This window comes from Camelus ferus, chromosome 5 (assembly GCF_009834535.1).
Source record: "Camelus ferus isolate YT-003-E chromosome 5, BCGSAC_Cfer_1.0, whole genome shotgun sequence".
Lineage (NCBI taxonomy): Eukaryota > Metazoa > Chordata > Mammalia > Artiodactyla > Camelidae > Camelus > Camelus ferus.
Window position 1 is genome coordinate 15,776,413 of NC_045700.1, and position 14,623 is coordinate 15,791,035.

Here is a 14,623-nt window from a genome sequence, read left to right on the forward strand (position 1 = left end):
CACTCTGTGCTCTTCATCCTTTTGTTTCCCAACTCCCTCATCAAAATTCTGCTCAACTGGCTGACATCTGGGGATGATGCAAGACCTTTTATTAATGAGGACTACTGCGAACGGTTGAAAGACAACAGCGGAGCACGCTTGTTTTTCTAGGGTCTTTGCATCTTCTCCGGGACGTAAGGCAGAATTGAGGGCTCTAGGAATTAATCAGCAAGGACGACACTTTTGAGTTAAGGGAATCCGTCTTGTGCTGTTCCTCTCATACAACACGAGCACCCTTGTCCCCGGCTACGCATAAGACAGACCCTACTGGCAGGTTGATATGTAAGAAGTATTTTCTCTGGCAAAGAAAAAAAGGAGAGGCTGAGAAATTATCTTTTTATTCTAAATTTCCCCAGAAGTTGCAAAGGGTATAGACACATAACAGACACACACACACACACACACACACACACACACACGTGAACATGTGCACACACGTACTATTTTCACCACACTTAACCTGGAGATAGAAAGACCTCAGAGATGAGAAGACGATCCTACTGCTGGGAGAAGTATTTAAAATCCTATAAGAGTTCTTAGCCTCTGAAGGTATGTTGCTCTGTGCACAGCCCAGAGACACGGAAGTTGACTCTAAAAATAAGTGAAGAACTAGACACAGAACTTCAGTGTAATTATTTCCTCAATTCCCAGAAACTCACATTTAGGAACAGTCTGTGATGTGAAGCCTCAGCAGTCTTGGGGTAAATAGCTAATCTAGACACTGACAAAGCCAGACCTACAGCAGCAGAGTTGGAAAAGGACTACTGATAAATCAATTCCACAGATACTGTATTGGACACCTCTTCTGACTCCAACTCTGAGCCAGGTGCGGGGCGTACACAAATGAATAAAACACGTCCCAAAACAACATGCAAAAGAAGGAACTAAGCTACATCTCTATTTCAGTGGATGACCAAAAGAGAAAGGAGTTCCTTGCTTCATTTGATGTCTGGCTCAGCTCATATGCATCATTGAATAGGTGACCCACACGTCTGAGCTCAGAGACTGTGAAAGAATGGCCAACCTTCAGAAATCAGTGACTTAGTCCATCTCCTTTGACTGACCAGGTACTCATATGCGAACGCAAACCCAACCAAGTTGTTTAATGAAAAGAGGCATTAAAACTTTTACAAAGAGTTTATGGATCATTGAACATATTTTACATACCTAGGAAGATCTCAGAGATTTTCTTCACTCTTCAATATTTGAAACTCTACTGAATTCTTGTTCAACTTACTACCAAAGTGAAGATAAATGGGTGATGGAACACTATATATAGGCTTGGCACTTGGCATCAGCTGTACAGTAGTGTTTTTGTATAGGTTAAAATCTACTTCAGCTGGAATTAATGTAATTATATATAATGTTGACAGATTATGACATTTGCCTATTAGGACGCTATACAAACATTCCAATAATTGGCTGGCTTTTGACTTTGTGAAAAACAAGTGAAATAAAATCTCTGGGGATATTGCTAATGGGGTAACTGGAATCAAGGTTTCAAAAGCACAGGACCAGGTTCAGGAAGTAACAGTCAAAGAATAATGCATTTTAAGCCAAAACATATAGAGGGGTAAATGAATATTTAGTACTTACCACAAGACTGCTATCTAGAGACAGCCTTTTTCCAAAGTCTCTTTTCTCAAGCTGTCTCTTTCCCTCCATGGGTGAAGTTATTTATTTTCCTTTGTGATTTATAAGAATTCCCCTTCTGTTTCCAGGGTCACTGCAAAAAGCGAACATGTGTTTTACTGAGTGAACAGTGTTTAGACCCTTGTTTTTAACTTTCTAACCAGGAACAAGGGTCGAAGCCCAAATACCCAAATCATAAGCTGAGAACTGGGCTCTCTTAATCCAACCAGTTGCCAATATCAGAGACGCCTTTATGGAGGCCCCTGTGTTTTCACAGGTTTTGTAATGGAGTTGGGGAATGGGTTTGCAGGTCGAATCAGCAGACTGTGGAAAAAAGCAAACAGTCCATTTCATGCCACGATTGCTTCACACCCGACCTCTCTCCATCCGGCAGGATCATTCTGTTACTGTGCACATAATGCTGTCTGCAAATTCCATGAGATCAAACCGGCAGAGCCATGCTCCATATCCAAGAGCTGTTGAGTCCGAGACCCAATGCGGGGAAACTGACATATGCATGTTACTGTCAATATTTAACTTAAAAAATACTTCATTTAAACATATTTGAGGAATCTGATAAGATGCCTTGCCTTTGGGACAGGTTGATAAATGGTGATGACATCATTATTGTCAATGAACATTGGAGCCCCCACTGCATGTCATCAAATCAGAGAGTGGAGGAGGAGGGTACAGCTCAGTGGTAGAGTGCATGCTTAGCATGCATGAAGTCCTGGGTTCAATCCCCAGTACCTCCATTAAAATAATTAATTAATTAATTAATTAACTAATTAACCTAATTACCTTCCCCACTCTGGGAAAAAAAAATCAGATAGAGTTAACCCCTGCACTCCAATGAGACTGCTTATTCTAGAATGATCTAGAATAATTCAGTATTCTGGTTAGTATGGATGTATCACATGTATTAAGCACTGGCTTAGTTTTCACCAAGATGTAAAACACTTGAAATAAAAAAAAAATAGGTTTAGCACAGGGAACTATGTTCAATATCTTGTAGTAACCTATAATGAAAAAGAATATGAAAACGAATATATTTGTGTATATGTATGACTGAAATATTATGCTTTACATCAGAAATTGACACAACATTGAAAACTGACTATACTTCAATTTTTAAAAAGGAAGGAAAAAATAAAAAGAAATAGGTTTGAACCCAGGCTTTCCTATCCACTAGCCAAGTGACCTGGGACAAGTCATTTAGGCTCTCTGAAGCTCATCTTTCTCAACAGCAAAAACATAACAATGGCAATGAAATTACGTACGTGAAATGGTTTAAAGGCAATAAATTACAGCTCACATGTAAGTTATAATTATGCACAGATTACATTAAAAACCAGTTAACCTTAAATACAAGTCGACATAATTTAATATGTCTTTGATGATTCAGAAGGTACTGTGAGGTACAAAAATTGCTCATAATCAGAACAAAACACATTTTATATCAGCCATTGTACTGCTGATATAGAAGAGGTGAACTTAATAAAATACTATACCAGTTTCTAATAAAATTGAGAAGAAATAGTTTTTAGAATTATCTCAATTGCTCCAAATTTAACGAGGATGCAACAGAGTCGACCTCACAGCCCGCACACAGTATGTGGCTGCCTTCTCTTGGTTTCCTCCGCCAGGAAGAGGGTTGAGACAGCTGTACCCCAGGCAGGGTCTGCCCAAGTTACAGTCAATTGCAGGAAACTGCTGGGCTTCTTTTCCAGTATAGGGACCCTCCTCCATCTTAGTCATTCCATCTCTCACCTTTAGGAATACTCATTTTAATTCATTACTGGTTCACTCAGAGACTCCTAGTCCATTCTGAATTCAGGATAAAATCCAATTTTTGCAACATCATGTTTGTCTACTTCCTGCCAACCAGTCTTTTACCATCCCCCTCACACACTAAGCACATTCCTGAGACCACGCGTTTGATCATACTTTTCACCTCCATCTGGTCTAATTCTCCCTTTGCCCCGGTGCCTGGCTCTAGTCCCACCCTCTTCACAAGACCTTCTTAGTTACTCCATTTGGCAATGATTCATTCCTTTTGCTCCCAAGTTTCATAGAAGTCCTGAGGGACTTTCCTTATTAATCACTATCATCACCTGAGACAGTTCTTTACATACAGTAAGTTCTGAGTATTTGCTTGTCAGTAAAATTTTTCAGAACAAAAGTAGTTCTACGACGATACTTTAGGTAAAACCATTAGTCAACTGAGATTTGTTTGAGGGAGCTTATCTTACCTTGCTTTCAGCTGTTCCCACCCACTTTGCAGGCCCATCCGCATCTCAGTGACTGTATGCGCTCGTAGCTCAGAATACTTTGTGTAATGATGAATCCAGCTACCGAGACTACTCAGGCCCTGAGACTTCCCCTCCATCAAAAAACATGCCCTCCTAAGTCTTGTTCCAAAGAGCTTTAAGGTTGGGTAAGTCACAATCGATAATACTTTGGCATTTAGCACATATTTATTAAGTGCCTAATGAAGGGAGGACTTAGTACTTTGGTGTTGGTGACAAAGTCACATACAGATGAAACCAAGTCCCTGCCTTTGTGGAAATTATATTCTGTGGTAGGATATAGAGCATAAACAAGCAAACCACTCCAAAATGTGATACGCAGTTGCTACAAAGGAACAACCCCCAGTTGGTGTAACAGAGGGTCAAGTATGTGGAAGGGGAGAAAATTTAAGCTAGAATGGTAAGGGTAGGAGACAGCCATGTAAAAACATGGGTAAAGAGCATTATAGGTAGAGGGACCAGTCTTTCAACTGGGAAGGAGCTGGGAAAGAGGTTTGTGTGCCCCTGGACAGGGGACCAGTTTCTTAGGAACAAAGAGCTAGGGAGAGAGTGTGTGGGGAAAGTTCTGAGACAGAAGCGACACCTAGATCATGCACAGTCTTGGAGGCCAAGCTCACTTGTTTGTTCTAAACACAGTGGTTAAATCTTAGGGTTGATTCTCTGCATCTTACTCGCTGATCATGGTAAACAAGTTATTTAACCTATTTAAGCTTCAGCTGATTCATCTATGAAAGGATATTAACAATAGGACCTTCTTCATAGTAGGGTTGTTGTGATGATTAATGTGATGATCCACTTAAAGATCACACAGTAGGCAAGCTTTCAATGTTAGATATACTGATTATCCCTTCTGGTAAATATGATTAAACTCATTAAGCAGCAGCTCTAGAGACTGGATTTCATGGTGCATAATAGGCTTAGCGAGGCTGTTGTTTTGAGAAACAGAGATGTTTTTGACAGTTCTCAGTCTAGTCTGCTATGTAGAAGGCTGACTGAACAGCTTTATCTGGTCAATTTCTTTTCATACTATATGATGCTAATTATTACAGGCAGAGATTGACATTCAAAAACACTTAGCAATTGATATGCCACAGATACTGACCGATCAGAAGGACATAGTCAATGAAAACAAGCAGTGCAGCTGCAGCAATGCACCCTGGCCAGTTACCAGCCTAAGTGCATGTACTACCTCCAACTTCAAGACCTTGAAAATGTGTGAATTAAATCATAAAACAATCATGGACAGGATCGAAGTAAGTTATCCAAGAGGAGCAAAGCAAGGCCATCCAAAAGGAAAAAAAAAATGGCAGGCAGGACGAGTCAATATGGAAAGAAGAGGGGCCCACAAAGGCAAAGTCAGGAAGGCTGATACTCTCCGCTGCCGGGGCTGTGGGGAAAGCACATGTCCTCACATACATAAACCCTGCAAGGGCCGCGGGTCTAGAGGGAAAATGAGTATGTCGGATCCCAAAGACACTCTGATATGAAACTCGCCATTCATACCATCCACCAAACTCCCTTGCTCAGAGACCACCGTCATCAAGCAGCCTTCTGATTGTATTTGATTCCCATGTAGTTTTATTTACAGAAGAAGAATGTGTAGATCAGCAAACATAAGTAGGCAATCTTTTGGAAAGTTGCATTTTTAGTACAAATTTCCAATTTGGCATCTGACTGTTTATATTCATCATTTACGTATTTGCTTAGTATATTAGTTTGTGCAGCCATAACAGAATAATACTTTAGACTAGGTGGCTCAAACGACAGAAATTTCTTTTCTTATTGTTCTGGAGGCTGGAAGTTCAAGATCAAGATACTGGCATGGTTGGTTGGTTTCTGGTGAGGCACCTCTTCTTAACTCGCATTTGGCTGCCTTCTCTGTGTATCCACACATGGCCATTTCCTTTGCACACATGCTTCCGGTGTCTCTTCCTTTTCTTATAAGGACACCAGTCTGATTGAATGAGACTCCTTACTCTTAATACTTCATTGAAATTTAATTATATCCTGAAAGGCCCTATCTCCAAATATAGTCACATTTGGGGTTAGGGCTTCAACATATGAATTTTGGGAGAATAACATTTCTGTCTGTAAGAGTTAGTTTCAGTCAGATTTCAAAGGCTGATCACATCTCAGTGATCAAATAAAACCAAATTTCTGAGTCTTAAAAAACTGAGCAAAAACTCTCTGTGTCAGTGGCTACTCCCAGACTCCATCCCTCCTTGCTGGTTATTTGACTGTTGGATTCCTCTACCACCACCACCCACCCCTGCCTGCCCTGCTACAACTTCTCCATATCACAGGCCTAGAGGTACAAACTACGTTATCGAGACTTCTTAGTCAGTGGATCAGGCTGGATTCTGCCAATAGGAGGCAGAGCGAGATCAGAAGGTAACAGGAAGGGAGAAGGCATTCTGCTTCCAGCCCCAGACATGCAGGATCAAGAGCAGGGGACTACAGGCTCCAGGAAGTTCTGTGATTCCTCCAACCACTCATTCTAAGAAAGGGCAGTAGCTGCTTCCCAGTCTTTGAGTACCACCACTGGATGTCTTTCGCTCCTGCAGACCTAAAAAGCTTCATAACCAATTCCTTGCATTAAATCCCTCTCTGCTTGAAATATCTAGAGTAGTTTCTCTTTTTCAGGGTTGACTGCGATTGATCCGCACATCATAGAGATACCACTGGACAGGCAGCCAGCCTTCTTTGTGCAATTCCCGGCTTCCTTCATGTGAGCCTTCTTAAATATCGGCATTGAATTAAAAATTCGACTAGGCATTTTGCTCCTGGAGAGCAGGAACGGTATTTTATATTTGACGTTCTCCTCGGTAGTATAATGCCTGATGTATAGCAACATGGCAGACACTCGATGAGCTTTTCTTGTCTGCATGAATCACTGAGTGCATGGATGTGTACAGCTGTCTTCATGAACACATAAAGAGCAGGGCGGCAATGTAACATCGCTAAAGCAAAGAAATGCTACGCACATTTGTAACACTGAAATCACTTTCTTAGACAAATACAATGACACATCCAAGCCTCAAAGAAAACATTTTATCATGATTTTAAAACTATTGTCAACCTAAACCTTACTGCTTGGGTCCTTCCTGGACTTAACAAAGTACCGTAATCCAGCTGTGTTCTTATCTTTTCTATGGCTTCTCACAACTCTGGTTATAAAGAGCATGCATCTGCCTCCTAGTGATGGGCTAAATGCCTCTCCTGCCCTCCATGGGGAGGAAAATGGTCAGAGTGTTTAAGGAAGACAGGATATTAAGCATCTTTTTCTGCCTGATGGTCACTGATAGTGATTTTCCCTCACACACACCTCTTTCTAGCTGATTAAAATACTATTTCTTGGATCAGTAGAAATCTCAGTTGACCTTAATAAAGTCTCTTTAATTTTCCTCACAGATAGTAATGGCCTTTCAGAGCCAGGGAGACCCTTTAATATTCCTAAAGAGGTCCGTATTTTCTTTTTTCTGTTAGATTTTAACAGATCGCATAGTTTTCAAGGGACAATAACCAAACATCACCATTAAGTAAACCTCAAAGGCGTATTTCCTCACATGCAGGGACACACTCTCATACACACACACACACACACACACACACACTCATCCACTCACACACATTCTGAGAATGGTTTTCTCCATTTCAATTTCTGCCTCTCTGACTCCTCAATCCCCACCTCTGCTTTGAAATGTTAATGTTGGTGCGGAAAGAAATGGAGGAAAATGGTGGAACCAAAAGGCACTGGAAGCTCTGGCTCCCAGCCCTCTTTGCCATGTAGATTTGAGCATGGTCCCTAACTTCCGCGAGTTTGCATTTCCTAATCTCGTCTCCCCAAGTTACTGTCAGGTTCCAATGCAATAACACATGAAAGACCCTTCCACATTTAGATTCAAGATATTTTTCAGGCTCCGTTAAGCAACAAACAATGTAAAATATGATTGCGTGCCGCCTAATAGCATCCAAAGAAAAAAGATTGTGTCAAACTCATTGGCATCTCCCTTGAGCACCCAGCACACTGGCTCCTACATGATATAAAGATACAAAGAATAATTTCAGAGTTGAAATAGATGCTGAAGACAAATTAGAAGGGCAAAGACAAATCTGCTGACCAGGGAGGTCAGTAAATCTCCACTTGCTTGCTCCTTAGAATCCCTTGGGGAGTCTGTAAAACATACCAATGCCCAGACCACACCCCAGACATGTGAAATGTCTAGGTGCACGGGCACCAGTACCTGAGCATGGGGACAGCAGCCAGAGTGGCAACTGCTGGTTAAAGCAGTGATTTTCAAACTTTGCTGCATATTAGAGTCACCTGGGGAGTCACCAAAGTGCATCCCCAGGCCGCATAAATCATGACTGGATCGCCAAGGGTGGGACCCATTCATCATCCTTTTAAGATCCCTGAATGACTCCAACACACAGCCAGTGAAGCATGGGTTTGAGAGGGAGAAGGTACTGCCCTTTCTGATCTCCTTCCCTTTCTCAAGGGCTGAGGGACGCACAGTTGCTGGCAGCAATAATTGCCTTTCTTTAGCCAGTGCAACAAGCGATTTTTAATTTGCAAGCCCAGGCCCTGAAGATGAGAAACATTAAATACAAACAATTTGGATCCACACTTTTCCCCCATCCCCACTCTCTCAGGTTCGCTAATCATCCTACTTAAACTGGTCTTTTGCTTTGTGGAGGAAATAATGTTGACTCAAGCCAGAAATATCAAATCTAGATTCCAAATTAATGTGCAAATATCTTAGAAACTCAGGGTGAGGCTATCACTTAGAAAAGGAGGGAAAGAACCTCCTGTATGAAGGACAAGACTAGAAAATCTTGACACAATTGCTCCCAAACCTGCTCACTCCTTTCTCCCCGCTGTTCTCCACAAGCACCTTGCTCTCAGTCCAAGTGCAAGCAGCAGGAGGGAAAACTTACAAATCCGTAAGATTTGCGTATAGCTACCAAACAGAACATTTGAAACTCCTGTCAACTTTGTACTGAAATCTTTTCATCCTGATTAAGTCTACACAAAGGAAAGCAATCGGTTTTCCTTATAAACACATACACACAACAGTTTCCTTTTGGAAGATGTATCGGCTCAATTAACTTTCTGCTATTTACACATCCATTCAGGAGTTATACGGATAAGGGTGTGTGTGCGCATGTGCACATGTGCATTGTACGTGAGTGAGTGCATGTGTGTGTAGGCTTGTGCACTTTGACTAAACAGAAGACTGCTGTCTCTGTTCTACACATAAGTATAAAAAAAAAAACCAGATTATGTGACTTTCAACCAAAAGATGTCTATTTAAATCTTAACAGCACCCTGAAATTGATTTAGAAGAAGACTGAATGCTAACAGACTTCCCAAATGTGGTATCCCATCCTTGCCAGATAAATTGGTGGCTGGAAACTCTCTCTAAGGGACGTAACAACAGGTTTTTTCCTTTGAAGTGGAGGCAAATTTTGCATAATGATTAAAACTGGTTTTTTCAAATTGTTTTATTGAGGTTTAGTTGATTCACAATATTATATTTGTTTCAAGTGTATGACAGTGATTCAAATATTTTATAGATTATCCTCCATTTATAGTTATTGTCAAATATTGGCTATATTCCCTGTGTTGTACAGTACAGCCTTGTAGCTTACTTATTTTATAGCTAGTTTGTACCTCTTAATTCCTTACACCTATCGTGACCCTCTCCGCTTCCCTCTCCCCACTGGTAACCACTAGTTTGTTCTCTAGGTCTGTAAGTCTATTTCTGTTTTGTTATATTTACTAGTTTGCTGTATTTTTTAGATTCCACATATAGGTGATAACATACAGTATTTGCCTTTTTCTATCTGATTTATTTCACAAAGCATAATGGTTTCATGAGCTCATATTTATTAAACTTCTCATCCTAGAAGCTAGCCGGTAACTTATAGTTGATGATTTAAATGCTGGACAGACTCCAAAGAAACACTGTCCCATGGCCTCCTCCTCCGATAACTGGCACCTCCAACACAGGGAACTAGGGATACAGTGAAATCTGAGTCTGGAAATCTTGGTCATGGTTCAATATGCAGCTTCAGGAAAGAGGAACAGTTTAAAGAATCGATGTTAATGTGAACTAAGGTCCTTAGGAACGAAGGACAGGGAAAGCTCTTGGAACCTCTAAAATGTTCAAAATTCAGTAATTTCCAACCCCTGTTATTTAAATCTTTAAAAAATCAAGATATAAATCGCATCCCGTAAGATTCACCCTTTTCAAATGCACAATTCAATGTTAACTCTTTCTACCACCTAGTATTTACTTATTTGTGACAGAAACTAGGGGTTTGCTGGAGAACTGCAGAGAAATTCCCTCATCACTGCTTGAGCTGCATCAATTTTGACTGTCCCATGTCATCATCATCTTGGGTAGCAGCATCCAGGACAGTCCTGAGTTCAAATTCTCTAAGTAAAAGGTTCTGTGACCTTGAGCAATTTCTGTGACCTTGGACAATTTTTCACAGCTCTTGGCCTCCATTTCGTCGTGGGTAAAATTAAGATAATCATAACAGCTGTCATCTTAACAAGATTGCTCTCCGGTTTAAAATGATGCCTGTTTTAAAATCCTGGAGTAGATCGCCAATAACTGTTAGGAGTAATGCAACAGAATTCCTTTCATTCAGAATTCAGTAATATTTATTTATTCCATGTCTGTTTGTCCCTGTCCCTATGTCAGGCCTTGAAGAGAGAAAGAAAGACAGAGAGAAGAAAGAAGGAAAAGGGAATGGAAAAGAAGGGGGAGGGGAGGGGGAGAGGGAAGAGAGAGGGCAGAGGTGGAGAAGGAGGAGGAGGAGGAAAGAGAGCAAGAACAAAAAGGAAAGAAAAATTAAGGAAGGAAGGAAGATGTCAAGTACATATCTTCAAATAAATCTAAGAAGGCAAGATTTTTGTATCAATATTAGAAAGTAAGGTTAAAAAATGTGAATGAATAAGTGAATGGTTTCAGTGCAAAGATTCACTTTTGGTTGGGATAATCCTGGAAAACTTGCCTTTATTATCATTTGAAGTATCGCCAGCTAATTTCCAGATGCAAACCATCGCTGTATTTTTACAGTGTATGAACTAAAAACCAAGAGACAGAATGGCAGGGGCTTGGACCAGGATAAGCATCTCAGCTCTAGCTGCTCTCCTGGAACCATCTGTCGTTTCTCTCCCAGTCTTTCTCTGTAAAGATTTCCCCCACTTTTTAATTCACTCCTCGGCCCCTTCTCCATTTATCGCTTTAAGAAAGGCTTGTAGTTCATTATGTGAAATGTCTTCACGTTGCCCATAAACTCTTAAGGGGAAAGCCAGTGTAGAAATGAAACAGATAAATAACTTTTAAAAATAAATAGAGTGTGCATATAACCCCAGTGGATTGGAAGACTATTTCAGTAAGTGACTAGGGAAAAGAATTTCCACAATGTCATCTGCTAACGCTAATGAGTTAATTAAATTAGAAAAATTCCACTGCCAAAAGCAAAAACATCCAATACGTGGGATGCTGGGGGAATTATAGACCTGCCACTAAATGCACTCTGCTGAAGCTTTTTTTTTTTTTTTTTTTTTTTTTTCCTTCGAGAAGGCCATGGAGAGCTACACTTAAAAAACCATCCAATTTCAAGAGAGTATTTTCCATCTGGGGCCAGTTGGGTAGAGTATGCTCTACACTCTGCCAGGCCTGCTGAGAGGCAATGTGACTTGTTAAGAAAACAGTTTATGAAAAGCAATGTTTTGGGAGGATCCAACAAAAGGTTTTAGTAGGATGTCCGCATACATTGCTAAACTTACTATTTCCATTAAATTCCTTTGCACACAAGTGAAAAACCAGAATGATTCAGGGAATGGATATAGTAAAATAGATCAGAAGCCAATGCAGTTTTGCTAAGGCTTTAGCTGGTAATTAGAGTATTCCTCACTACCTGGAAGCTCTTTTCACTTTATTTACTCTTTTTTCTTTTTTAACCTGCTTCCACAACTCCCCTGCCCCCAAAAATCCTGATGGGGAAAAAAATGCTAAAAACCTAGTAAATCAAAAATAAGGGATTAAAAAACCATCAGCAGGCTGAAAACAATAGAAAGAATTCTTAATAAACCAAAAACATAGAATATGACATTAAACACGTCCTAAGTCATAATAGGTGCCAAAATGAAAAATACGAGAAATATCTCAAAGATGTTCATCTTCTGTGATTCAGTGTTTAATTAAATTGAGTGCTATTAACTTGTGGGGAGGGAAGTGAGCTAAAATCTCTTTAAAAGTTAAACACTTGACGACCACCCACATAAACTGATAGCTAAAAAGAGTCAAGATTAGGTTTTGCTTTTGTGTGCATGTGTATATTTCTCTATGCTAGGTAAATATATGTATATGTGCTATATACACACCTATATTTGTATATATGGTCATTTTTTTCTCTTCTTATCATTTCTTCCTAGCTATAGATAATAACATCAAAACTTCTCATTCTTTGGGCTTTTTTTTTTTTCCAATGTGACGGGTTGTTTCTTTTTATTTAGGCTTGGAAGGCTCTGGAATAAGAGAAGTTGTATGGACCAGCAGATAAATCAGTGCTTCTCAAATTCAAGAGTAATAATCACTGGTGGGTCTCATTAAAATGCTGATTCTGGTTCAGTGGGTCTTGGTAAAGCCTGAGATTCTGCATTTCTAATAAGCTGATGCTTCTGGTCTGTGGATGGCACTTTGACAGTAAAAGATCTGAAACGTAGAGAATTTAATCTGTGTACATGTAAGAGTGAAATTTTAAGGATTTTCTCCCAAAGCTATGCTCATCCAGCTAGATGTTATGATGACTTAGTTCTTGACATAATCTAAGGCACTTCATGGACTACAGTGTCGCTCATGTACAGTGATTCTTGTGTTAACTTCTGCTCACACTTGGAATCCCAGATCTTGAGATTTAAATGCCTTCTTCTGGGTCCTCTCTTCACCAACCCACCAGTACAGTCACTGCCTCTAAAATAAACCTAACAAGTGTATTTAGAAATTTTTAGTAATTTCTTGAATCTACCAGTGACAAAGGCTCACATTGCCTTATTTCTTTCTTTGGTCCTATTGGTTTGGTTAGGAGAGCAAATTGATAGTGGGGACTTTTGTTCCTTACTGCAGTGGAGTTAGCTGTCATTTTTCAGTGGAGTCAGTTGTCATTTTTCACCAGCGAGGACGAGACTGGTCACTTTGTGCCTACCAATCACCAAGTTGAGGACATGTCTATACATTCCTGGATCCCAATGGTGCTTTAAAAAGTCTCACTTTTAATTAAAAAAATAAACAAACCCCCCAAATACATAAAGTAACAAATATTCATGTACCCACCACACATATTTAACAAAGCTAATATCTTGCCACATTTACTTTAATTAATCTTTTCTTTAAAAAATAAAGAAATAAACATTATAAATACAGTCACTGCCCCGTTAGCCACTGTCCTGTGGTAGGGAAGCTCCTTCTGTGCATGAATTATATTTTCACTATGTGTCTGTGTACCAAGAATGATACCCAGCACTGTTTAATGTGCTTTTTTAAAGATTATATATATATGTTATCATGCTTTCTGTATTCAGTATTGACTTTTGTTTTTCACCTAACATGACTGCAATTTTTTCCCACATAACATTATGACATCAAGATTTATCCATATTGATAAAAGGAGTTCTCATTCATTTAAAATATTTTAAGAATCTTATGAAATGGATTTGATGACAGTTTACCTACCCAATTGCCAAAAAAACAGACATTTAAGTTGTTTACAGTGTTTTGCCATTCACATTATAAACAATGCTGCTATGAACATTTTTGTTCATGCATCCTACTAAACAAAGGCACAAAAGTTTCTCTCTCACAGAGAACTGACTGGGTCATAGGTTACGTACATGTTCATTTACCAGGCAGTACCAAATTGCCCTCCCAAAACAGTTTTACTGTAGTAATTTATGCTTATGGAAGCAATGTTAAAATCTCTGTTTTCCTCTGGCTTTTTTACCGTATGATACAGCAATCTCACTTCTGGGTATATAGCCAAATGAAATGAAATCACTATCTTGAAGAAATATCTATACTCCTATGTTTATTCCAGCTATTATTCACAATAGCCAAGACACGGAAACAACCTAAGTGTCCACTGATGGATGAACAGATAAAAAAGATATAGATGGATAGATAGATAGATAGATAGATAGATAGATAGATAGATAGATAGATATCTGATGGAATATTATTCAGCCATAAAAAGAAGGAAATTCAGCTGTTTGTGACAACATGAATATACCTTTAGCATTATGCTAAATGAAATACATCAGACAGAGAAAGACTGTATGATATCACTTATATGTGGAATCTATAAAAGCCAAACTCATAGAAGCAGAGTGCACAATGATGGTCAACAAGGTCTGTGGGGTGGGGGAAATGGGGAGATGTTGGTCAAAGGGTACAAGCTTCCAGTTTTACGGTGAATAAATTTGGAGGATCTAATATAAAGCATGGTGACCATAGTTAATCCACAGTATACTTGAAGGTTGCTAGATCGTAAATATTAAATGTTCTCACCACACACACACAGAAAATGGTAATTACATAAGGTAATGGAGGTGTAACTAGCCTTATTGT

The 14,623-nt window shown here is 39.5% G+C and overlaps 1 protein-coding gene across 2 annotated transcripts in view; it reads right to left on the reverse strand.

Annotated features, from left to right (window-relative positions):
* Positions 1 to 14,623, reverse strand: part of NCKAP5 (NCK associated protein 5) — an 829,955-nt gene that overhangs the window by 784,423 nt on the left and 30,909 nt on the right. For both annotated transcript variants that reach the window (XM_032479328.1, XM_032479329.1), the window contains exon 2: positions 1,636 to 1,765. In XM_032479328.1, coding sequence (XP_032335219.1) covers positions 1,636 to 1,704 — 69 coding nt within the window. In that variant the 5' untranslated portion in view covers positions 1,705 to 1,765. The remainder of the gene's footprint in view (positions 1 to 1,635; positions 1,766 to 14,623) is intronic.